This window comes from Mus caroli, unplaced genomic scaffold, assembly GCF_978045245.1.
Source record: "Mus caroli unplaced genomic scaffold, Mus_caroli_1 scaffold_9, whole genome shotgun sequence".
NCBI classification, from domain to species: Eukaryota; Metazoa; Chordata; class Mammalia; order Rodentia; family Muridae; genus Mus; species Mus caroli.
Window position 1 is genome coordinate 89,746,784 of NW_028227264.1, and position 26,461 is coordinate 89,773,244.

The 26,461-nt window shown below is 39.2% G+C and overlaps 1 protein-coding gene across 6 annotated transcripts in view; it reads left to right on the forward strand.

Annotated features, from left to right (window-relative positions):
- Positions 1–26,461, forward strand: part of Anks1b (ankyrin repeat and sterile alpha motif domain containing 1B) — a 1,085,844-nt gene that overhangs the window by 402,369 nt on the left and 657,014 nt on the right. For all 6 annotated transcript variants that reach the window (XM_085843084.1, XM_085843086.1, XM_085843085.1 and 3 more), the window contains exon 11: positions 6,164–6,300. In XM_085843084.1, coding sequence (XP_085699210.1) covers positions 6,164–6,300 — 137 coding nt within the window. The remainder of the gene's footprint in view (positions 1–6,163; positions 6,301–26,461) is intronic.

Consider the following 26,461-nt stretch of genomic DNA (forward strand, 5'->3'; position numbering starts at 1 on the left):
TTGGCTCTTGTTTGTGTAGCCAGTTTGTTAGTCTATGTCTTTTTATCGGGGAGTTGAGTCCATTGATATTAAGAGATATTAAGGAAAAGTAATTGTTGTTTCCTATTATTTTTGTTGTTAAAGTTGGCATTCTGTTCTTGTGGCTGTCTTCTTTTAGGTTTGTTGAGGGATTACCTTCTTGTTGTTTCTAGGGCGTGGTTCCTGTCCTTGTATTGGTTTTTTTCTGTTATTATCCTTTGAAGGGCTGGATTCGTGGAGAGATAATGTGTGAATTTGGTTTTGTCGTGGAATACTTTGGTTTCTCCATCTATGTTAATTGAGAGTTTGGCTGGGTATAGTAGCCTGGGCTGGAATTTGTGTTCTTTTAGTGTCTGTATAACATCTGTCCAGGATCTTCTGGCTTTCATAGTCTCTGGTGAAAAATCTGGTGTAATTCTGATAGGCTTGCCTTTATATGTTACTTGGCCTTTTTCTCTTACTGCTTTTAGTATTCTATCTTTATTTAGAGCATTTGTTGTTCTGATTATTATGTGTCGGGAGGTATTTCTTTTCTGGTCCAGTCTATTTGGAGTTCTGTAGGCTTCTTGTATATTCATGGGCATCTCTTTCTTTAGATTTGGGAAGTTTTCTTCTATAATTTTGTTGAAGATGTTTACTGGTCCTTTGAGTTGAAAATCTTCATTCTCATCCACTCCTATTATCCGTAGGTTTGGTCTTCTCATTGTGTCCTGTATTTCTTGGATGTTTTGAGTTAGGATCTTTTTGCATTTTACATTTTCCTTGATTGTTGTGCCGATGTTCTCTATGGAATCTTCTGCACCTGAGATTCTCTCTTCCATCTCTTGTATTCTGTTGCTGATGCTGGTATCTATGGTTCCAGATTTCTTTCCTAGGGTTTCTATCTCCAGTGTTGCCTCATTTTGGGTTTTCTTTATTGTGTCTACTTCCCTTTTTAGGTCTAGTATGGTTTTGTTTATTTCCATCATCTGTTTGGATGTGTTTCCCTGTTTTTCATTAAGGACTTCTACCTGTTTGATTAGGTTATCCTGTTTTTCTTTAAGGATTTGTAACTCTTTAGCAGTGTTCTCCTGCAATTCTTTAAGGGATTTTTGTGTTTCCTCTTTATTGTCTTCTACCTGTTTACCAGTGTTCCTTTGTATTTCTTTAAGTGTGTTATTAAAGTCCTTCTTGAAGTCCTCTACCATCATCAGGAGATATGCTTTTAGATCCGTGTCTAGCTTTTCCGGTGTGTTGGGGTGCCCTGGACTGGGCGACGTGGGAGTGCTGGATTCTGATGATGGTGAGTGGTCTTGGTTTCTGTTAGTAAGATTATTATGTTTACCTTTCGCCATCTGGTAATCTCTGGGGTTAGTTGTTGTCGTTGTCACTGTTTAAAGATTGGAGCAGAAGCTGTGTTCCACTCACCAGCAGTCTCAAAATCCTGTGGCGGGGGTCGTGGGTAGCTGGCAGTACCCAGGTGCTGGTCCAGCTGGAAGAGGCCTGTGGTCCTACTCAGGCCGGTTTTCTGCTTCCCTAACTAATGCAGTCTCTGGTCCCGCGTGCAATTGGATTGGAGCAGAAGCTGTGTTCCACTCACCAGAAGTCTTAAGATCCTGTGGCGGGTGTTGTGGGTAGCTGGCGAGTGTCAGCTGACCCTGCGCCCCAGCTGCCCTGGTGCTTTTCTGACCGGAAGAGGCTTGTGGCCCTATGTAGGCCGGATTTCTCTCTCCCCAACCAGAGCAGTCTCAGGTCCCGCGTGATTGGACTGGAGCAGAAGCTGTGTTCCACTCACCAGCAGTCCCAAAATCCTGCGGCGGGGGTCGTGGGTAGCTGGCGGGTGTCAGGCAACTATGCGCTCCAGCTACCCTGGCGCTGATCTGGCCGGATGAGGCCTGTGGCCCTACTCAGGCCGGTTTCTGCTTCCCTAACTAATGCAGTCTCAGGTCCCGCGCGCAATTGGATTGGAGCAGATGCTGTGTTCCACTCACCAGAAGTCTTAAGATCCTGTGGCGGGTGTTGTGGGTAGCTGGCGAGTGTCAGCCGACCCTGCGCCCCAGCTGCCCCCCCATGATTTTTTTAATTCACTTTACATTCTGATTGCACCCCTGTATCCTCTCAGCACCCTGCCCTTACAAATCTGTCTCCCCATTGCTCCCTTCCCTTCTTCTCAGAGAAGGGGAAGCCCTCCTTGGGTACCACCCCACTTTAAGGCATCTAGTCACAGCAGGGCTAGGTACATCCTCTAACACTGAGGCCCAACCAGGCAGTCCAGCTAGGGGAAGGAAATTCAATAGCAGGCCACCTTGAGTCAGAGACAGCACTGCTCCAATTGTTAGGGGACCCACATGAAGACTACATCTGCTACAAATGTGCAGGGGGCCTAGGTCCAGCCCCTACATGATATTTGGTTGGGTTCAATTTCTGTGAGCCCCTATGGGCCCAGGTTAGTTGACTCTGTAGGTCTTCGTGTGGCAGACATGGACTTTTTAAAACATGTTCTTTGTCCTGTTCATCTATCCCCAGGCATCTGTTCACTTTCCTTGGTGTGAAGAAGTGATGAGTGCCTGCAATGATTCATGAGCTAATTATCCAGTCAGTGCCCATTGTCCAGGGATACTGAAATATCACTGTGGACCATATAAATGTGTACAGTTATTACATGCCAAATTAAAATATTTAAAAACTCTACCTAAACACATACACTAAAGCAATGTATACTTGCCATTTTCAAGTAAATAAAAGCCAACCTTAAAAGATGGGAGCAGAACAATATTAACAATATTAGGGATATTTAGTAATATCCCTAATATTAGATGTTTAGTAATAAATAACTAGGAGACTTAGAATTTAAAAGTATAGTTGAAATTAGTAGTTTGTCAGTGCCCTAGGTACAGCTGAAGAAAGAAAAAATTATCTGGAAAATAAATATAAGAAGCTATTCTGAGTGCAATACAGAGACAGCATGAACAATAACACACAGAGAATGAATTAGTAATACTAATAATGATAATGCTAAGCATTCTAGCTAATATTATTTCATTGGAGTCTAAAAGGCACCAGAAAAAGGGCAGAAGCAGTATTGGAAGCAATAAAGAAAGGAGAGAATGTCTAAACAGCCTTGCTCATGGCTATGGATACCAGCTGCATACTCTTAGGACTTCAGGCTAGGACCTTAGTCATCTTTGATTTCTTTCTTTTTCTATACATATTCAATACATCACAGAATTATTTTTGTAATGAAAAAATATCTATTGGCAAAACTGATGTTTTAGACTACACTGAATAGATCCACAGGAAACTAGTTCCCCTGTGTGTGTGTGTCTCACCCACTCTCAGCATTCCTCACTGGAATACAGGAAACTCCCATAGTTCCTTGTGTGTGCTTCTCACACCCAAGCTCAGCATTCCTCACTGGAATACAGGAAACTCCCATAGTTCCCTGTGTGTGTGTCTCACATCCATGCTCAGCATTCCTCACTGGAATACAGGAAACTCCCATAGTTCCCTGTGTGTGTGTCTCACCCATTCTCAGCATCCCTCATTGTAATACAGGAAACTCCCATAGTTCCCTGTGTTTTTGTCTCACCCATTCTCAGCATCCCTCATTGTAATACAGGAAACTCCCATAGTTCCCCTGTGTGTGTGTCTCACACCCACTCTCAGCATCCCTCACTAATACAGGAAACTCCCATAGTTTCCCTGTGTGTGTGTCTCACCCACTCTCAGCATCCCTCACTAATACAGGAAATTCCCATAGTTCCCCTGTGTATGTGTCTCATCCACTCTCAGCATCCCTCACTGGAATGGAGCATTTGCAGTAAATGATGAGCCTGCATTGCAGAGTTTGCAGTTTAGTGTAGGGCTTACCTTTGGAGCTGCACATCTTTGGTGTAGATGCGTATATAATGAGATGTATCCACCCACATTATACCTACAGGATACTTTCTCTGCTCTAAAAGTCCTCTGTGTTTTGCCTATTTGCCCATTCTTTCCACAGACCCTGGCAAGACTCTTTTACATCTATCTTTATGATATAGCATAATGCTTGACACATAGCTGTCCCTGACCCATTTTTGGTTTGGTTTGGTTTGGTTTAGTTTTTTTTTTTTGGGGGGGGGATTGTTGTTGTTTTTTGTTTTTGTATGGTTGAGTGAATGGTAAGAATGAAAGCTGAAAGGAGAGAATCAGAACAACTTGCTCTTATCCTGCTAAATAATGATTTTTGATTTCAATGTTTATCTACTCAGAATATTATTCCACTTATCCTGGGATGCCAGCAAATTCACAGCATCTATTAAATTTAAGAAATGTGCTCTGGATCATACAGAGGTCCAAGGTCCCTGCACAAATATATAGCAGAGGTCTTCCTGGTCAGTGGGAGAAGATGTGCTTAATCCTCAAGAGACATGAGACCCCAGGGAAGGGGGAGGTATGGGGGGGAACACCCTCTCAGGGGAGGGGGAATGGGATGAGGAACTGTGGAAAGGGGGACTGAGAGGGGGCAGCTACTGGAATGTAAATAAGTAAAAGAGAAGAGAAGAAATGTGCTCTGGAAAATTCAAGGTTTTTTTTTTTTTTTTAACTGAATGACCATTTTATCTAAATGTGCCACATTTGAATTTTTTGTCTCATTATTCCCCAGTGAGACTACAGTGTGTGTGTGTGTGTGTGTGTGTGTGTGTGTGAGAGAGAGAGAGAGAGAGAGAGAGAGAGAGAGAGAGAGAGAGATTGTTGTGCGTGTGCTTATGCAGATGTGTGCAAGTGATATATGCTCATATGCACACATACATGTATGTTAAGACCAGAGATTCTCTTCTGGTTTCCCCCTTAATCAATTTCCTCTTTCCTTTTTGATACATGGTCTCTTACTGAGCCTGAATCTCTTTTTTCTGGCTAAGTTGGTTGGTGAGTGATCTACAGGGACCCTTTGTTTTTCCCCCCAGGGCAGGGATTACAGATGCATGCCATTACCCCAGCTGTTACAGGGATGTTAGTGATCTGAGGTCAAATCCTCCTGCATAAGCAGCAAGCACTTTACTGACTAAACCATCTCCCAAGGCTCTGCAATGTAATTTTATCTGATGGACACAGTTTTAGGGGGATTCATATCCTTTCTTTTTATGAACAAAAGTATCTTCATAAATTATTCCTTTTTACTTGGGATTGTAAGCCATGATCATAGAACAGAGAAACATGTTTATCTATAGTAAATACAGTCTTAGTCTAATTTGCATCAGTTCATATGTATGGGACATAAAATTATTGGGACAGAACTGAAAGCATAACAGAAGTGAACATCTTGCGGATTCACATTTGCAGAAAATTTTTATTCAAAACTATGAAAGATTGTGGTTTATTATTAAGCAGATAAACTTCCTGTTGTGCTAACCAATATTATATTATTTTCTATCCATTTCAAAGAGTTTCACATATTTCTAAACTGTTCCTAGGATATTATTTTATTTGGGTTTATAGTAAAAAGGGAAATGCAGAATTCCAAGTTATTCTTTTAAAAGTTTTTATTCTCCCCCCTCCCAAATGCAAAAAAACATCAGGGAAGTTCATTTAGATCCTGAAATTTCATTCATTTTAATTTTGAACATAGTGTTTTATATGATTTCCTTCTAGGGATAAAATTGTTTGTTTATGTCCTATACAAATGTCAGGTTTGATTTTTAATTAAAGTTCTGTGATCTTGGGCTATCTGGGCAAAGTTATCTTAGGGGCTTGAGTTTGAGTTTTAGGAATCAAGTGGATATGAAATTCCTACGTAATAAAAATGCGCTTTCAATAGAAAGATTGGAAATTGTTGGCCAGCTTTGTCATATTTCAAAACTATATTAATTTTCAAATGAGGAGATGACCTTTCAGATAGTGATGATGGTGGTCTTAGGGACTGTGGAGGATGATGTCATTATAATAAACTGAATATTGCTCATTCATTCAGGAATTACACTGCAAGCATTATATTCACCATCTTGAAGGAAAATAGAACAATCAGTATTAAAAAAAAACACATACCACTGAGCCTAGTCTTAATTATGATATTATAATTGATATCAGCTTTAAGTTGAAATATCAACTCATGTTCATGAAAATAATTTCAAGTCTTGAGGGGTAAACTGACTGATTAAGTTCATGGCAGTTCTATTTTTATTCACAGATAATGCCTCTGAGGTAGCAATTACTGCTCCAGGAACTAGTCACCATAGAAACAGCTCTACAGGCCCAACACCTGACTGCTCACCTCCATCCCCCGACACTGCCCTAAAAAATATCGTAAAAGTTATCCGGCCTCAGGTAAGTAAGTACCCAGGATGACATTGCCTGCTCTGTAACGCTGTGTTGCTTGGTTCTGAACTAATACGTGTAAAACACTGTACTTCAATGCTGGGGCTATTATGTAATATAGAATAGATTTTTTACATTAAGAGAAAGAGATTCCAAATAGGCTGTTTGCTTCCTAGGAAGTTCATAATAGACACTGCACTCTCTATTAGCTCTTGGAAAATGAACTTTTATATTATGAGAGGGATTCAATGAAGCCTAGAAAAATGGCTGTTTCACATTTTCCTCTGAGCATTTATGAGGCTGTGGTTGTTGAGCTGCTACTGTGTTCTGAAGCTTTCTGTGGGCACACTGTTTGTGTTGATTTTTCTATCCCCAACCCCAGTGAGCTGATGCAGTTGCTCTCCGTTGCTCCATCCCTGTGTTGGGTACCATACTACCCACTCTCTTTATTGTCCTCCGGGGTTCACAGTGTTGGTAATCTGCCTTTACCTTTTGTTCTTTTTCCCATTCCTGTCACTTGCCTGAATGTTTTTCCCTCTCATCCCCCTTCTCTTTCTGTTGGATTTCCCAGTAGGCGGTTTGCAGGCAAGCTTTAGAAATATCATTGGGACAAGCTGTTCTGTGATATTTCATTGAAAATAGCACTTACAAAGCTGTTTGCATTATATTTTTGCCAACAGATGGACCTAGAACATGGAATTGGTGGTGTTCTCAACCTGGCTCTTTCTGAATGGGCTTCATAAAATCCAAGAGAGGGGGAACTTAGGATCCAATCAATGCCTTTCTGTATCACTGAGACACAGAACATGAATAGACCCAGAAGCCAGTCTGCAGTGCAGTCATATCTAAGACTATGCAAGCAACAATTGCTTTAATAAGTAGCATTCTTTCTTATAACTTGCTTTAGATTATTTTATGACAGTCTCATTCTCAATAGCATTTCAACTTCATATCCCAGTGTAGTTTGTAGAAGGCTTTTGTATAACATCATTGATCCCCAGGGAAGTTTTAGGCTGAAGTTAAAAGATACTGGGGTTTTAATGGGTTGAAACTGGCTACCTTCTAGGGAGCTCCTTTGATTTCTTTTACTATAATAGCTATTTCATCCAGTCCTATTCAGTGATTAAAATCTCCTCAGGAAACGGTGTGAGTCATCTTTTTGACAACCTAATGTACACATGTAGCATTGTTTAGGCACAAGTAACGTTATAATACCTCAGTCTGCAGAGTAAGAAAATGTTTTCAAGCATCCTACCTCAGTCTACTTGATCGAGGCAACAAACACCAAACCCCCGGATTCTGATGGTGGTTACCACACTTGTGCTCACAGCTTCTCAGTCTCTATCCGAGGGCTTTGGTATGGCTGTGTACTTAACACAATTCCAGCACTTACATTAAAACCATTTGTTCTTATGCATATATATAAGATGCTGTCCAACATATGTTATTAAAATGCATTATTAAATATGTTATTTTTAATAATGATATGAATCATGTAATTTAAATTTTCTTATTCATTCCTGAATGAAAAACAGATTCCTGAGAGATACTGGGTAAGGATTCTCCACCAAAAGAGAGGAAGAATTAGTCTTCTCCAGGGATTAGACCCCTAGTTAGTTATCCAATACCAAGTGATCCACCCTGAAATGATTTACATGTAAGCAACAAGATGTGGAAGCAGCACATTGTATACAGATACAAACACACACACACACACACACACACACAGTGTGTTACAACAATAATTATGCAAAAAGAGGAGATAGATTTCAGGGAGCTTAACAGAGATTATGGGAAGGTTGGAGGGACAAAGGAAAAAGTGCTATAATTATCTTTTAGTGAAAAGTAAACAAAATCCAAAACTTTTACCAGGCATGGGTGGCACACACCTTTAATCCCAGTACTTGAGAGGCAGAAGGATCTGAGGTCATGGATAGCCTAGTAAATTTCAGACCAGCATGAACTACACAGTAAAACCTTGTTTCGAAAAAAAAAATAATCTCTACTTATTAGTTCAGGATGGGATATTGAAAAACTTGGAAGAAAACTAGAGCTAGCAGAAATAGCACCTTGACTCTACTCCTGTTCTGTTCCCCTTGTGATTCCTGGGGCTCATTGGTCCTCATTCATTGTAGACAGAAGTATAAAATTCACATGGACATAATCATGAAAGAATAATGGGTTAAGATTGTTCATTTCTATTCTCTTTTTCTCATTTTTTTCCTTTTACTGAAAATAAATTCTCCTCTCATAATATATCCTGATTATAGTTTCCTCTCCCTCCTCTCCTCCTTTCTCATTAGAAAAGAACAGGCTTCTAAGAGAACAACCAAGCATGCTAAAATGAAATAAAAGATAAAACAGAAACTATCAGGGCTGGACAAGACAAATGAACAGAAGGAAAAGAACCCAAGAGAAGACAAAAGAATCAAAGATCCACTCTTTCACACTCTCAGGAGTCCCTAAGAATACTAGACTAAGATATTTTATATATGTTATGTTCACGTGAACATGGACATGTATGTGTAGGCCCCGTGCACTCTGCTTCAGCTACTGTAAGTTTATATGAGTTTTGCTGGTTGACTTAGAGGGCTTGTTCTCCTGGTGTCTCTCCATTCTCTTTGGAGAATCTAACACTCTTTCTGCCGCCCTGAAATCTGAGGGGAGGGATTTGATGGCGACATCCCATTTGGGGCTATGTGTTCCAAGGCCTTTCTCTTTGTAATGTCTGGCTGTGGGTCTCTGCATGTGTCTTATCTGCAGGAGGAAGAATTTTCTCTGATGATTGCCGAGCAAAGCACTGATCTATAAGTATAGTAGAATATCCTTAAGAGTCATTTTATGATACTGTTTTTTAGACCAGTAGTGTTTGTTTTGACCCTAGGTCTCTGGGCTATCTAATCTCTGGTACTTGGTCACCCAAACAGGGTTGGGTATGGGTTCCATCTTGTGAAGTAGACCTTACACCAAATCAGACATTGGTTGGCTACTCCCACAAGTTCTATGCCACCAGTGCCTAGTATATCTTGCAGGCAGGGCGGGTTGTATGTTAGAGGTTTGGGGGCTGAGCTGGTGTTTACATTTCTGTTTTGGTAGCCTGCAGAGTACCTTTCTGATCCAAAGGCACTACAGCACAGGGTCCAGAGGGTTCTACATAGGCACCAGCTGGATTTTCCATGTGCAGTGAATTGTGTGGGTGTTATCTTTGGTAATGAGACCTCACTGTCAATTTGGAGAGAGAAACTCACTGTCTTAGCAGCAACCTGGGTTTGAGGATTTTTTCATGGACCTTTAGACCAACAATTCAATTAAATTCAACTCAGTCCTGAAGCTTTGTTTAGTGACAAGAGCTGGCTGGTTGGGATTCTGTATCCCTCAGTATTAGGAGATCTCATTAGGATGACCTTCATATATCTTAGGACATTTCCACTGCACTAGGTTTCCATATATCATCCCTTAAATGCCTCTCAATTCTAGCTGTCTTCTCCCCTTCCCTTTCCTCCTTACCTGATCCTCTTGTTCCCATCCCCACTTGCCCTCAGTCCCTCTGTAAAATCTACTCTATTTCCCTCTCCCAGGGTGATTCAATTCATGTGTTCTCCCTCTAGTCCTTCCTCTATAGCTAACCTCTCTAGGTCTATAGATTGTAGGTTGGTTATCAGTTATTTAATGGATAATATCCATGTATAAGTGAATACATGCCATATTTATCTTTCTAGGTCTGAGTTACCTTACTCAGGATATTTTTTAGTTCCATCTATTTGCCTGAAAATTTTATATTTTTTTAACAGCTAAGTGATAATCCATTGTGAAAATGTACCATATTTTCTGTCTCAGTTTTCTGTTGAGGGATATCTAGGTTGTTTCCAGTTTCTGGCTATTATATATAAGGGAATACTTAAGAACATAGATTCAGAATTGCCCAATAAAATATTTGCAAAAGGAATCCAAGAACACATCAAAAAGATCATCTATTATGTGGTCAAGTAAACTTCATCTAAGAGATACACTGATAGTTTAAGATACAGAAATCAATAAATATAATCCACCATATAAACCAACTGAAAGAAAAAATTATGATCATCTCTTAATATGCAGAAAAAGTCTTTGACAAAACCCAACATCCCTTCATGATAAATATTCTGGAGATCAGGGATACAAAGGGCATGCCTAAACATAAAAACAAAAAAAGCAATACACAGCAAGCCTATAGTCAACATCAAATTTAATGAAGGACTGCTAGTTTCAAGACAGGGTTTGGAAACCAGAAGCTATGCAAGGATGATGGATAGATGGTGGAACAGAAGTCTTCAGTGTGCATTCAAATAGCCATAGTCAGGGATGAAATATTGTTCTAAAGAAAAGATAATTATTGGCTAGCTTGTATAAGTACCTATATTATAAGTACTTGTGATTTTAGGTTTGTGTCTGGAAATATAAGAAATCTGGTTAGAATCACTCTTGGGTATTTAAGCACTTTGCATCCATTTACTAACACAATTTTTTAAAGTGAGAAATCAAAGGCATGGGCCTAGTTCATAGTATGAAATGGTTCTACCACTGAACTACATTCTTAGCACAAATAATAAATCAACAACATAGTTGAGGTAGAGTTACACTTTTAAAACTAGAGGTGAGAGACCTTTGATTCAGTTCTCAGATGGTAGAAGGAATTGATTCCCAAAAGTTGTCTTCTGACCCCCACATGCACATCATGGCACATGCACATCCATACCCCCCCACACACACACATGTGCACATACACACACACACACACACACACACACACAAATCAATAAATAAATAAGCTTTAAAATTAAAGGATTATACAAACTATACTGGCTGGTTTTGTGTGTCAACTTGACACAAGCTGGAGTTATCACAGAAAGGAGTTTCAGTTGGGGAAATGCTTCCATGAGATCCAGCTGTGGGGCATTTTCTCAATTAGTGATCAAGGGGGAAGGGCCTCTTGTGGATGGGACCATGCCTGGGCTGGCAGTCTTGGGTTCTATAAGAGAGCAGGCTGAGCAAGCCAAGGGAAGCAAGCCAGTAAAGAACATCCCTCCATGGCCTCTGCATCAGCTCCTGCTTTCTGACCTGCTTGAGTTCCAGTCCTGACTTCCTTGGTGATGAACAGCAGTATGGAAATGTAAGCTGAATAAGCCCTTTCCTCCCCAACTTGCTTCTTGGTCATGATGTTTGTGCAGGAATAGAAACCATGACTAAGACACAAACATTATCAATTTGTATTTCCTTTCTTGTGCATTCTTTGACCATGGGAGGAATATGTGAACATGTGAGCTGGAGGGTAAACTTGAGCCTATTCACGGAAAATGGATGTCCTTAGGTAGCAGGAGCTAGACCACTTATTTCCTTGGCTTCATGCATATCTTTACCCAGCTAAGTCTGGATTCTATGTCTACATGGAGAGAATCCTTTGCTACCATGGAACCCTTGCTTCCAGAGAGAGAGAGAGACACAGCATTGCAAGTGTTCTGATTAGCATGTTAATTACCTGCAAGCCTCAGACTTTCCAGAGTTGAAGTTGTTTTTGCTCTGCGTGTTTATTAACTACCTAAGTCGCAGCTGCTGGTTTTACAGTCCTGTTTGATCTCCTCACCTACATTTCTTTGGGTCCTTTCATGTCTTAAAAGCCTCCAGATTGTGAAACATCCTATTTTTAATTAATAAGAACTGAAATATTTATATGGTACTGGCTTCTCTTTGTTTCTCTCGAAAATATTAACCTACAGGGCTGAGTTTTTCTGTTTAGAATAACCCACAGACTTCTACCTGAAAAGAATAGAATGAATGATTTTTACACTTAAAAATACTTGGGAAAGAAAAACCTTTTGAAAAATTAAGTGGGTGCATTGACATGCCAATTTTCTTTCCACTAAATAATTACATATTGCTTAAATTTGACTTTTTGTTCCTAAACTGATGTATAAAATTGTATGTATTTATAATCTACAGTAGTACATTTAGACGAATACATACTTTGTGAGGTAGAAAACCAAATAATAAATGCCTTCCCTTCCATCATTTTGCGTTAAGAACATTTAGCATCCTCTCCCTTAGCATTGCGTATCCAATATGTTACCACTTACATAGTCACCATGGTCTAGATAGCTTTCTTGAACTTACTTCTATCTAACCATAAATATTTATCTGTGATTAGCATCTTTCAATACTATTTTATCCCTGGCCACTGGTACCCACTATTCTGATCTGTATATCTGTGAGATTATTTATTCTTGTATTCCATAGAAAAGTGAAATTGTACAACAGTTACCTTTCTGTGTCTGGCTTGACATCACTAATTGTCAGGGAAATGCGAATTAAAATCATAATCAGATACCACCTTATTCCTTTAAAATTGGCTATTATCAGAAAGGGTGGGAATGATAAGCATTGGCAAAGATAACCTGAACTCTTGTACAGTGTGAGTAGAAGTGTAAATTAATGTAGCTATTATAGAGATCTGTGTGGAGGCTCCTTGGAAGCTAAAATTTTGAGTACCAAATAAGAGAACTTACCATATGCTTTGGCAGCTCTCTGACTGGGTGTAGATCTAAAGTCAGTAGGGTAATGAGAGATCTGTGTTCCATGCTATGGCAATGTTAGTCTAAATAGCCAATGTAGAGAATCAACCTAAGGATTCATTCAGTGAGTGAAATGGATAGAAAAAAAATGTCTATGCACATGGTAGAGCAGCATCCAACCATACAAATGAAGAAAATCATGTCATGTTGATGACACATATGACCTTGGAGGGTGTTAAGTAAAAGAAGTAAAATGTTTTTATTTTTTCAATGTTTCATGGTAAAAGCCTTACAACCCTTCCAATAAAATGCACAGATCATAAGTGAACAGATTCACACTTAGTCTGTTGTACCTGTGGGTGTAATCTTGCTCAAAGCAGAAAGGAGAACAGCCGTCACTCCAGAGATTCCTCCTGACCCTTACCAGGAAATCTCCCTCATTTCTGTCTCATGTTGGTTTCATGCTGCAGATTAAAATAATCTATTATTAGATTTTATATAAATGGAATCCTTTTGAAATTCACCCAAATTACTGTTTTTTTTTTCTAAATGAATAGTATTCCATTGGATTAATATACTGCAATTTGTTTCTTTGCTTTCCTGTTGATTAGAGCTTGGTTTAGCTTGTTTGTTGTTTTGTTGTAGTTGTTCTGCCTTTAAATTTTATTCGTCGAAAATTGTGTACAATGTTTCTTGATGAGATCCATTTCCTGCTTCCTTCCCCCAAACAACTCTCTTAATCCCCCAATATATCTTCTTCCCAATTTCCCACACACACACACACATAAATAAATAAAATAACACTGAGTCTAATTGTTGCTGCTCATATATGCATGAGTGTGTGGTGTCATCCATTGGAGCATGGGCAACCTACTAGTGCTCACCCTCCAGAGAAAAGTGATCTCCCTCCTCCAGCCAATAGGGACATAGTGGTAGGGATATGGGAGCCCTTCCTACTCCATATTAGAATTTTTACCTAGTTTGAGCTGTACAGGTCTTATGCATGCTGTGAGTTGTGTTGTTCACGATTACACATGAATACACTTGTATGTTTTTTTTATAATAAGTTTTCATGTAGATACATGAGTTGGATGATTCAGCTTAAGGTAGATAATTTTATAATTAACTTTCCTACAGTCTTAAAGCAGTCACTACATTTTATAGCCACCAATAGCAATATATGACAATTTTAGTTTCTCTACAGCTAAACTTGATGATCATTTTTATTTTAGCCAACCTTATGGATGTGAAATGATTCGTCAGTATGGTTTAAATTTTTCTGGTGACTAATGGCATTGAGTGCCCTTTCTGTGGCTATTGTATATACTTCTCTTCATTTTTAATGGAATTTTCCAACTTTTTAATTTTTGGTTGAGAGTACTATTGCATATGTTCTCTTGTAACTCCCAAATATTTGGATCCATTGGCTGACACATGCATTGCGACTATTCCCTTACAGTCTCTAATTTGGCTACGCATTATTACCTATACTATTGATGAATATAATTTTAGTTTTCTTTTCTAGTTACTTGTTTTTGTCTGGTATATGATATATTCACCTACATTTTATTCTAGAAGGTTTTTTTTTATCATGTTTAATCTAAGATCAGGTTTATAATCTACTTAGGCTATCTTATATGTTAATTAGGAGTCAAGATTTGTTTTTGACTACCAAGATAAAGACTTTACTCACTAAGAGGAATAATATTTTTTAGATTTTAACTACTTTTACTATTTCTAAATGTTGTTGGTACTTAAAAAATCAATTAAATTTTATGTTGTATGTTAGGTTATAGTTGATTTTGCTTTTATCATCATCAACATATTATTATTATTATTATCATTTACATCCTGACATCAGTTTCCCCTCCCTCCTCTCCTCCCAGTACCTCCACCACAACTCCCTTTGGTTCCCCAACATCCACTCCTCTGTTTATCTTCTGGAAAAGGGCAGGCTTCCACATTGATATCACCCAAATCTATCATAGCGAGTTGCAGTAAGACTGGGCACCTCCCTTTGTATTAAGGCTGGACAGGGCATCCAAGTAGTAGGAAAGTCCCAAAGGCAGCAGAAAAATCAGAGACAGCCCATGCTCCCACTCTTAGGAGTCCCCCAAAACACCAAGCTGCACAGCTGTAACATATGTGCAGAGGGCCTACGTTTTGCTTGTATAAACAGTGCTTTCCACAGGGCTCTCTGATGTCAATTTAGGATAATGACAGTTCACCTTTGCTTTTATAAAATTCATGCCACTTCTTCCTTTTCTTCTAATTATGACTCTAGTAGAAATCATATGATGATGTGGCAACTCTAAAAATCTCTGCCTTGTTTTCTACCTTTGGGAGAAAGAATTTATTGTGTCAACATGAATGGTAGCATGAACTTTTGTTAAGGGATGACTTTACTCCTGGCTTGTTGAGAATTTTTTTTAATTGGATATTTTCTTTATTTACATTTCAAATGTTTCCCGTTTCCAGGTCTCCCCTTTGGAGACCCCCTATACCATCACTCCACCCCTGCCTCAATGAGGGTACTCCCCCACCCATCCACCCACTCCTGTCTTTCCTTCCTGGCATTCCCCTACACTGGGGCATCAAACAGCCTCAGGCCCAAAGAGCCTCTCCTCCAACTTATGTCCAACAAGGCCATCCTCTGCCACATATGCGGCCAGAGCCATGAGTCCCTCCATGTGTATTCTTTGGTTGGTGGTCCAGTAACAGCTTTTCCAACTATTTTTGTCTGTATGTGATAAGCATATAATTTCCCCTCTCGTCTTCATGTCATACCAAACATCTTTCAGGATTTCTTTGTTTTCAAGTGTTAGGTTTTGAGTGCAAGGTCTTGGGCTTATTGGTCATGAGTTCTTTTACTGAACTACGTCTCCATCACATATTTTACATCCTTAAGAAAATCCATGTTAATATAACTTTGCACTTATATAATAGTGATTGCTCAAAAAAATAATGTGTTATTTTATTTCTGTCGTGCTGAATGCAGATGAGACCCTGGATAAAGTATCCATGGTAGACAGATGCTTTGCTATCAAAGATATAAGGGTATCAAGAATGAAGAATAATTTGGAGAGACTGAATAGTGTTTGGGAACTATATTGAGAGAGAGAAAGATAGACTTGAACAGAGGGGACTCTGGTTAGATTAGGTGACATGTCAACCTAAAGGATATTCTGCTAGAATTTGTGTGTTCTTAGCAAGCTAACAAGTTGGTTTAATAACTATCTTAAATGTCATCTCCTTCTGCCATTATTTAATAGAATCCTGAACCAAGATTATAGAAAACTCTTGCCAAGTCTAGAATAATATTTCCCTTGGCACTGTAGGGTTATGGAATGCATATGTTCAATCTTAAAATTAAAAGCAAGAGTGGGCATGTAAAAAGCCAAGTCATATAACTGGGGGAAAACAGAATATTGCAATGAATTAGACCAAAAAGATCAAAAGAACAAAAGGTCTTCAAAAGAGCAGTCTCCAAATGTTTATTATTGAATATTAAACCATTCCTATTATATATAGAGCATATATTTCATTTATTTTTCATAAAATGCTATGAGAAAATGCTACTTTTTCTTTATTTTAGTAATTGGGCCTGAGTCTTAGAGAGGTTAAATAATTTTCTCAATGTGACACAGCCACTGACTGGAAGAACTCTGAATCCCCAATGTCAATAATCTTTCTATTAATGTTAATTAGCTCATTGGGGAGAAAATGATCAAGGTTGTGCATTCATATTCCAGAGGGATGAAGTTTGAGAGGAGAATAATGGACTGGAAAAAGAAAGATGAGCAGAAACATGGATGGCCAAAGTTTATAGCCCAAAGGAGGGAAACACAGAGGTTGTGTCCTTTGTTTGAAGTCTTAAAACAAAAGCTGGGCTAGAAAAGATGGTTGCCAATCAACATTAACCTAATAATCAGAGGTAAAATTTGGAAAGAAAAAGTGGGAAAAAAAGAAGTCAGTTGGACATACCAATCCATCAGCAATTCTCCACAAATTAGGATTTCCTAAGGAGCTTTTCTAAAAAAAATAGTTAAGCTCCATCCAAAACCAATTAAATTCATCTGAAGGCTAGCACACAAGGTCCTGGCCTTACAGTGTGGTACAGACTGATAACCCCCTTTAAATGGAAAATAGAAATCAAAACTTCACTGACTACATCGAGCCTAGGAAACGATACAGCTTAGCAGGAGGCATGCGTAAGTAACTGACTCAGACCTGTGACCTGCTGCCACATCCTGGTCTCTTGAGAGAGGGTCATCGCGTACATCACTGTTTGGAAATAGATGAAGTTTCAAAATTCTAGCTATGGTTTCTAATGGGTGATTTATGCCATTCAAAAAATTCAGAAGTTGTTCATTCAAACCATTGCAAGTTGGAAACTATCTGTGTGTATGTTTAACCCAGTTTTCCAAGGTAGGTTATATAGAGGAAACTCATGGAGGACCACTCAAAATTTTGCCTGTTGGTACCTTTATCTTATAATTGATAGAGGGTGTGTTCCATCACACACCCTCTGCATAACCTCTCTGACCTTCTGTTTGTAGTTCAGCAACGTGAGGGCCAGGGAAGTAGCTATCAATAATATATTGGCTGTAAACATCACAGCGTCAGATTTTAGAGTACATATCTGAGAGCCTTTCTCAGTTCTCTTGGTCATCTAAATCTACCAGAGAGAACATTGACGAGGAATGGTCATGATGTCCAGCATCTTATTTCTTAGCAACACTAGCATACAAAAGCCTCATGAAGTATGAACCTCAGAAACTGGGAGTTTGAGTAAAACCAAAGGGTAACTATTTGTTATTTATACTTCCTCAGATTAAAAACATGCATTTTAGCAAATTACTTTCTTAAATTACTATGATCCAGATTCCCATGGATTGCACCATGGCATTAGCGTTGAGTTTTTCTCCTATTCACGGTTCTTCTTTCAATGTGTATAAAGATGTCACTGGATGGCTTTTTTTTTCTCTTTTTGACATGCCTTTACCCTAGAGCACCTCTCTAGGTTGTCTGCATAGATGACAGAGTTTTCTAGGAAATTTTTCCTTGAAAAAGGTAAAATGTCTAGAAAGTAGGGTTGTCATTATTTCTTTAATGTCACAGGTGGCAGACTATAATTTTAAATCTAATTCCATCTTTCCTGTTAGGTAACTTGTTGATTGCTCTAGTTAAATTGTAAAGTTTCCAATTACTTTTGCCACTACAGTCACATGAACTAATGTGACGACTCAGTGAATAGTAAACCTAATATAGGAACCTGAAGCGAATCATTTTCTATGCCAATTTAGAAAGTCCCAGAATTCAGCAATGAAAGAATCCCAGTATGCACTATTCTTGACTAATTCATTTGCTAAACATATTTGAATACTGACCATATGCTGGGCAGATTAAGTAATGATTTTTAATGTGACAAAGACTAAAATATAGATTGCACCCTAAGAAACCCTTTAATGCATTGGGAGCCTGTGCACTAAGGGAGCTTTTTTGAATTTCATTAATGGAATCCATTGCTCAAGCTCCTTGGAGTCATCCTTGGAGCCCCTTTCTTCTCCATCCCACATGTACTCTCACCTCATGTCCAACCTGAAAAGCTATGGAATGCTCTGAGTTTACATATCTAACCCTCACCACCTCGCTGAACTCCAGCCTCGTGTTCTAAAGGCACCGCTAAATACTAGTGGGCTGCCCAACAAGCTTTTAAAGAAAACAGTGTTAAGCTTCATATTAGTCGCACCACATCTGTAAAACTTCCCACCATCATTCATTTCTTCCTCTACATCCCATATTCAGTCCAACAGATCACTGTCTCAGAAGTCAGCTCCCAGCATGGGCTTCAGCTTGCTTGGTCGTCTGTAACACTCTCAAAGTCTGTGATGTCATAACTACTTTCCTTTAGTACAACAGTGATTTGCTTTTTTTTTCCATGACTGCCAAGTTTTTCAGAAGCTATAGAAGCTATATAGTATGTGTAGCCTCTGGTGACTAATGGAATGTTCATCTGTGCATGTACATTATATACATAGCCCAGTATTGATTTTAATATACTAAATATCAACTTAATATTGCCCTCATGAGCAAAAATGCTGTAGTATCCTTGTGAATCCTTTTTTATTGAATATTTTATTTATTTACATTTCAAATGTTATCCCCTTTCCTGATTCCCCACTCCCAGGAAACCCCCTATCCCATCCCACTCCTACTGCTTCTATGAGGGTTTTCCCTCCACCCACCCACCCACCCACCCACTCCTGCCTCCCTGCTCTCACATTCCCCTACACTGGGGCATCGAGCCTTCACAATATCAAGGGCTTCTTCTCCCATTGATGCCCGACAAGGCCATCCTCTGCTACATATGTGTCTGGAGCCATGGGTCTCTCATTGTATACTCCTTGGTTGGTGGTTTAGACCGTGGGAGGTCTGGTTGGTTGATATTGTTGTTCTTCCTATGGGGTTGCATACCCCTTCAGCTCCTTCAGTCCTCTCTCTAACTCCTCCACTGGGGACCCTGTGATCAGTTCAATTGTTGACTGTGAGCATCCACCTCTGTATATGCCAGGCTCTGGCAGAGCTTCTCAAGGGACAGCTATACCAGACTGTCAGCATGCACTTCTTGGCATCCACAATAGTGTCTGCATTTGGTGACTGTATATGGGATAGATCCCCAGGTCTCTGGATGGCCTTTCCTTCAGTCTCTGCTCCATACTTTGTCTCCGTATTTGCTCCCATGAGTATTTTGTTCCCCCTTCTAAGAAGGATCGAAACACCCACACTTTGGTCTTCCTTTCTCTTGAGCTTCCTATGGTTTGTGAATTGTATCTTGGGTACTCAGCTATTAAAACAAAGGATTCATGAAATTCTTCAGCAAATGGATGGAACTAGAAAATACCATCCTGAATGATGTAACCCAGTCACAAAAGAACACACATGGTCTGCACTCACTGATAAGTGGATATTAGCCCAAAAGCTCAGAATATCCTTATGAATCTTTATGGATGAGAAGGTAGCTTGAAACCAAATAGTTTCAAAGTCAGCCCCCTCTCTATTCATTTTAGAGTATTTTTATTGCATATACTCATTGTATACTAGTGATATCTTTAATAAGCATATTTCTTTCTTTATTTATTTTTGTGGTTTTTCAAGACAGGGTTTCTCTGTGTAGCCCTGGCTGTCCTGGAACTCACTCTGTGGACCAGGCTGGTCTCAAACTCAGAAATCCTCCTGCCTCTGCCTCCCAAGTGCTGAGATTAAAGGCGTGCACCACCACTGCCTGGCAATAAGCATATTTCAATTCATGTATATTCTCTAATTCAGCATCAACATGCTATTTAAATATACTTTTTAAGCAAGGCCCTTCTTATTCTCTTCCCTGTGTTACTTTCCTGTGTTACTTTCGCGGCTGATTGGCCATTAACATCTTTTATCTGGGAACTTTGGAAAATCTTTCTGTCTTGTTGTTTGGGCATTAATCACTGTGTTCCTTTTGCCTTTTCACAAGTCAACAGGCAGTCATGTAAATCCGGTCACATTCACCAGATTGATCTTCCATTTCAAAGCAAAGGTATATAACAGCACGGGTAATTTCATTCTCTCCGTAATGTCTTACTTAGGCTGTCAGCATTCACTCTCCTCAGCTCATTTCAGTCCTGTCCTGCTGTCTTTCATGAATTGCCAAGTAGCTCCTACTTTAGGGTTTTGCTATTAGTTGTTGATTGTATGGAATATCTATATGGGCGCGGTCATGGCTTATTGTTATCCTTCCTTCAGCTCATTACCCAAGTGCTACTTTATAAGCGATGCTTTCCCTCTTGAATATAAGGTAGCTATACTTCATTCTCTGCCTCCTGTATGCTATAGCATTTTTAATGCCTCATAGCATTTTGCTTTTGAACAAGCATTGTATTTTTTGTCACATTTCTTTCCAACTCCAGTGGACATTCCATTGAGAATTAGAAAATATGTCCTTAATTTAATAATAATAATAAAAAAAATGAAACCCGCAACCTGAACTTGTCGAACCACTGCCTGATATATAATTTATGTTCGGTATTATTTGGATTACTCAGGTGAGCAGAGGTGAGGATTCTATCAAAGAAATATCAGAGAAAACTATCGGCTGAGAGAGTACTCAAATTGGATTTTAGATTCAAGGATGAGTGAAAGGTGAATTAGTATATGAGTGTGTATGTGTGTGTCCCACAAAGGAAAGATAGGAAGAGCAAAGTATTTGAAGTCCTTTGACTTAATGCAGTGTAGAATTTACCATCAGAGCTTCCAATAAATTAAGGTATCATATTAAACCAGGAGTCTACCCTCTTCCTTTTTTTTTTATTTGTTTGCTTGCTTGTTTGTTCATTTGTTTTTAAAACAGGGTTTCTCTGTGAAGCCCGGGCGATCCTGGAACTCACTGTAGATCAGGCTGGCCTTGTACTCATAGAGATCCGCCTGCCTCTGCATCCTTAGTGCTGGGATTAAAGGCATGTAGCACCACTGCCTGGCTTATCCTCCTCTTAGTCAAACACCCTATTATTTAGCACTCTTTATTCTATGAGAAATGCTCTTAGTAGAAAGGTTTTCATGGTCAACTATATGAGAGATGTGTCTGTGGTTAAAGTTTCTCACCAAAGGAGATTTTTTCAGACTCTTTCCCCACTACTGACTCTGGAAACTCATTGATGTACTTCACAAATAGTTGAGCCACACGTCTCAACTCAAGAAATATGATCTAAGGAATTTCATATGCATATTTAGTACCAATCTTAACAATTTTATTCTGGTTTGGTTTTTTTCTTTTATTTGCCTTACAGACTTTCACACTCTTGAGAAAGAGAGCACTCAGACTCAGCAACAGCTATATCCTTTATTAATATGTTACAGAGGGCTATGCATGCAGCCTATACTTTAATCCTTGGAACAACCATGTGATATAGATAGGTCCATTACGATTCCAATATTACATATAAAGAGAGGTACAAATATGTGTTGTATTTTTAAAGGTTTGTTTATTTACTTGTTTATTTATTTGTTAATTTAATGTACCTGAGTACTCTCCTTGTACACCTGCATGCTAGAAGAGGGCATCAAATCACACTATAGATCATTATGAGCCACCATGTGGTTACTAGGGATTGAACTCAGGACCTCTGGAGGAGCACACAGTGATTTTTAACTACTAAGTCATCTCTCCAGGCCTGGTATGTTGGGGGTTTTTGTGCTATGTTGAAAAATGAGTTTGAAATCAGTTTTTGTTACCTGTCTAAAACTGAGAAACAAGTAGCTAGAATGGATTATCTTTTTTTTATTAGATATTTTCTTTATATACATTTCAAATGCTATCCTGAAAGTTTCCTATACCCTCCCCCACCCTGCTCCCCTACCCATCCACTCCCACTTCTTGGCCCTGGCATTCCCCTGTACTGGGGCATATAAAGTTTATAATACCAAGGGGTCTCTCTTCCCAGTGATGGATGACTAGGCCATCTTCTGCTACATATGCAGATAGAGACATGAGCTCTGGGGGTACTGGTTAGTTCATATTGTTGTTCCACCTGTAGGATTGCACACCCCTTCAGCTCCTTGTGTGCTTTCTCTAGCTTCTGTGTTCCATCTTACATAGATGACTGTGAGCATCCACTTCTGTATTTGCCAGGCACTGGCATAGCCTCATATGAGACAGCTATACCAGGGTCCCTTCAGCAAAATTTTGCTGGCATATGCAATAGTGTCTGGGTTTGGTGGCTGATTATGGGATGGATTCCCGGGTGGGGTAGTCTCTAGATAGTCCATCCTTTCGTCTTAGCTCCAAAGATTGTCTCTGTAACTCCTTTCATGGGTATTTTGTTCCCAATTCTAAGGAGGAATGAAGTATCCACTGTTGATTTTCCCTCTTCTTGATTTTCTTGTGTTTTAAACACTTTATTTTACTGATTAAATGAAGAACAAAACCTGCACACTGTTGGAGTTTAAAAGACAGATTAACCACCTCAATCTTCAATATTCCAAAGCAAGGGAGTGACAGGTTACAGGAAACAAATATCTTGATTTTTTAAAAACATTTTAAGAACTAAATGCATAATGCCATTGTAGGTAGGTGGCTGAATCGCCTTGTAATTTTTCTCTCCAGTCAAGTGTGTATTCCAATCATGGCCATATCTGAACAACCTATAGGGTGTCTTTACCACAGAGGAGCAGAGAGCATATCCCAAAGAGCAGACAACATGCTCATTATACTTGTGGACTTGCTCTGGAGAGTGGAGGCAAAGGAAGGCGGTTATGGGTTTACGTAGTTTATACCCCAAATGTATTTAAGTACCTCTATCTCTTTAGAAGTAAGTAAGTAAAATAAGTAAAGACTGGGAAAATGGATCAAGAATGTTATTTCTTATGGAACTATGAAACCAGAGAATAGATGTTCAGCTTAACAATGAGAGGACGGCCCATCTCATTTGGTCAAATAACCCAGAGGTTTAGAAGAGATTCATCTCTGCTTGCCAGGAATCAAAACGTCATGTCTCTAAAACTTTGTTCCTCTTTGCTTATGTCAATGCTTTTTGCACTAGTCAATCTCAAGCTGGAAATCTGAGTCACCCTAGGCTCCTCTCGTCCCTCCACTCTCTATATCTAATTAGCCACCAAAGCCTGTCAGTTCTGCTTCCTAACTATGACTCAAACCTCCCTCTTCTACTCTCTCTGCAACTGTCTGAGGCCTTTAGACTTTATTGCTGAAATAGCTCCCCTAGCTCTCTCTTTCTCGTCTGCTTCTAATTTATCCTCTGTACTTCCCATACAGTACCGTTTATATTACTATTGATTCTTGTTGTTTTGTATTTTAAAACATTTTTAAAGCTATAACCAAGTTGGAGATACAATGCAAAGACTTCTCTTGGAACTATTTCTAAGTTGTCACAGACATGATGTCTCATTAGCTACAAGGAGTGACTTACTCCTTAAAAGTGAGATATTTATCTCTGACTAAAACACTCATCATCAAAATCACACCATTGCCTTTGGCATATTACTAACATGTAATCTCAGAATCCCATCCAAAGATCTAGTCTTGTCTTGACTTTTGAAATCCTCTACCTGTTTATAGATAATGAGCCAGCCAGAGTGGCTCTCTGCTTAAATTTATTCAATATTCTCTTCTTAAATCCAGGATATGAATCTTTATTAGAGAGAGCCAGAGAAGACTTTTTTTTTTATTATGTTGTACTAGGTGGTTTATTATGTTGTACTGACTCTGGAAGACTTTTTTTTTTATTATGTTGTACTAGGTGGACTTGAACTTGGATTTCTCTTAGTTGTTATGATCTTCACCATAATCACGTAATTACAGTGGTATTTTCCAGGCTTTCCCACTATGAAATTGCTTACTCATTTACATCTGAAATTTTATGAAAAGATACTTTGAAATTATGCTACTATCTCATTTTAAAATCATTCAGTTCTTTTAAAAATATTTTTATTATCTTCAGAGAGCCATGGGCTTTTTATTTTGTCCAGTGAGTTGCAATCCATCACTCATTGTTTTAACATTTCAATGATTGAGGGTCTTGCCAAGGCAAGTGCTCTTGTTTACTTCTGATGTGTCTCTCTGTCATTATTTGAACACTTTCTCATGTTTTAGACTTAGCTTGTATATACTTTTCTAGTCTCAAATATGAAAACTCACCCATCTTCCCAATCACCTTTGCTTCCTTCATATGTGAAATGCTGGACGCCAAAGTGCTCTTTGGTTGTTGCTCCTAACCAGTTGGATACCAGATGAAGTTAGGGAATATTTGTAATATGTGCAGTGTGTCTGTGCATGCGTATGGGGACATTTATGAAGCTATGTAGACATGAACACATCTATTTTTCTACATCTAACTTTACATATTAAAAATATGAACGCCCATGGATAATGTAGCTTCGATCTAAATACTACAGAATTCATCCCTGTGTTTTATAATTCTGTTCTCTGACAACCAAAAACCTAGTTTCCACTACTCTGTGTTTGACTGTCTGAGCAGGTGTGATTCTCAGTTAATCTTCAATATCTAAGGTTAGCATAACCTCAGTGAATTCAACCTCACTTAGCCAGGATACTATACACCATCCAGCGACTTCCTCCCTGACTTAATGGGCTTTGACAGTCCATGTGAGGCTGACCCCTGTACAATCCATTTTCACCATGAGAGTGCTGAGTCTCCACCCTTTTTTATGTCTGCTGTTATGGTGAGGAGATACACTAAGGGTGATCTATGTTAGCCTTCTATGGGCAGAGAATGATCGTAGTGCATTGCCATTAACTTCTTCTGCATTACCTTCAGGAGAACGTCAATACTCCTCCTCACTCAGTGGTATATGGGCGTCTGTTTGTGTTCTGGCACAAGAGTCTTCTTTGTAACTAGCATCCCGGTGAACTTAACTCAGTGCAACTCACTGAGCCAGGCAATGCACATTCCCACACTTCCCAGTACAACATACCTTGTACTTCTCCATTATCACCCTGTTTTTCCTTCAGGGTAAGACCTAAGCATTGACAAAAGTAATCATTTTCCATGCTGTCTCCATTGAGATGCCCTTCTCCACTCATATTACTAATATTTCTGTGTATGTTCTACGAGCTTATATTCCAAAGAGGTAGATGATCAATGACCCAGTAAATAATAAAGACTATTATAACCACAGATTGTGATAAATCATATGAATGAACTAAACAGAAAATGCTTTGTGGGGAATTGGGAAAGACAGTCCTTTAGAGCAAAGATTTCTATGAAGAGGTGGTAATTGATCTTGAAGAAAGGTAAATGACCAGCAAAGAAGAGTCCTTGGGACAATGTTCTAGGGGGCAAATCCAAGAGATCTGACAGGGAATTCAACTTACAATGGAGGACAAGAAGTATATGCAAGAACAGCACAGGGCTCAGTAGATTAGAGACAAGACCAGTGAAGTCATGGTAAGAATTGTCCACTTTACTCCAACTACAATTAGACATCACTAAGGCTTTAAGCAAAAGTATGGCATGATTTGACTACATTTTAAAAATATTTTATTAATTTCTGAGAATTGCAGGCAATGGATTTTGGTCATATTCAGTCTCAACTCTTTCTCTAACCCCTCCGAGGAGCAACCCACACCTCTATACTCCCACTTCATGTACTTAAAAAATAAACCATATGACTCCAATTTGTGGAGCTCATATATGCTAGGGAGTGGGGCCATTCACTGGAGTGTGGTTGAGCTAGGAACCACACTCTTAAAGAAAACCTGTACTCCTTTCCTTGGAAACAATCAACTGTCCATAGCACTTCAGTTAAGATGGGGAGCTTGTGAATCCCTTCCCACCGTGTTGAATTCTGGCTGGCTTGATTTTGTGTAGATCTCATGCAGGCAACGCACTTGTTGAATGTGAGTTCATGAGTGGAGTGGTCCTTTCATGTCCTGTAGACACTGTATCACTCTGGTCCTCCCTGATCTCTGACTCTTACAATCCATCTCCCTTTTCTACTGTGAAGGTCCCTAAGCCTTGTGGAAGGGTGTGGTATCGATGTCCCCTTTGGAGATGATCAGTCCATTGACAATTTTCTCTGTCCTTTGACCAGTTGTAAGTCTCCACATTAACCAT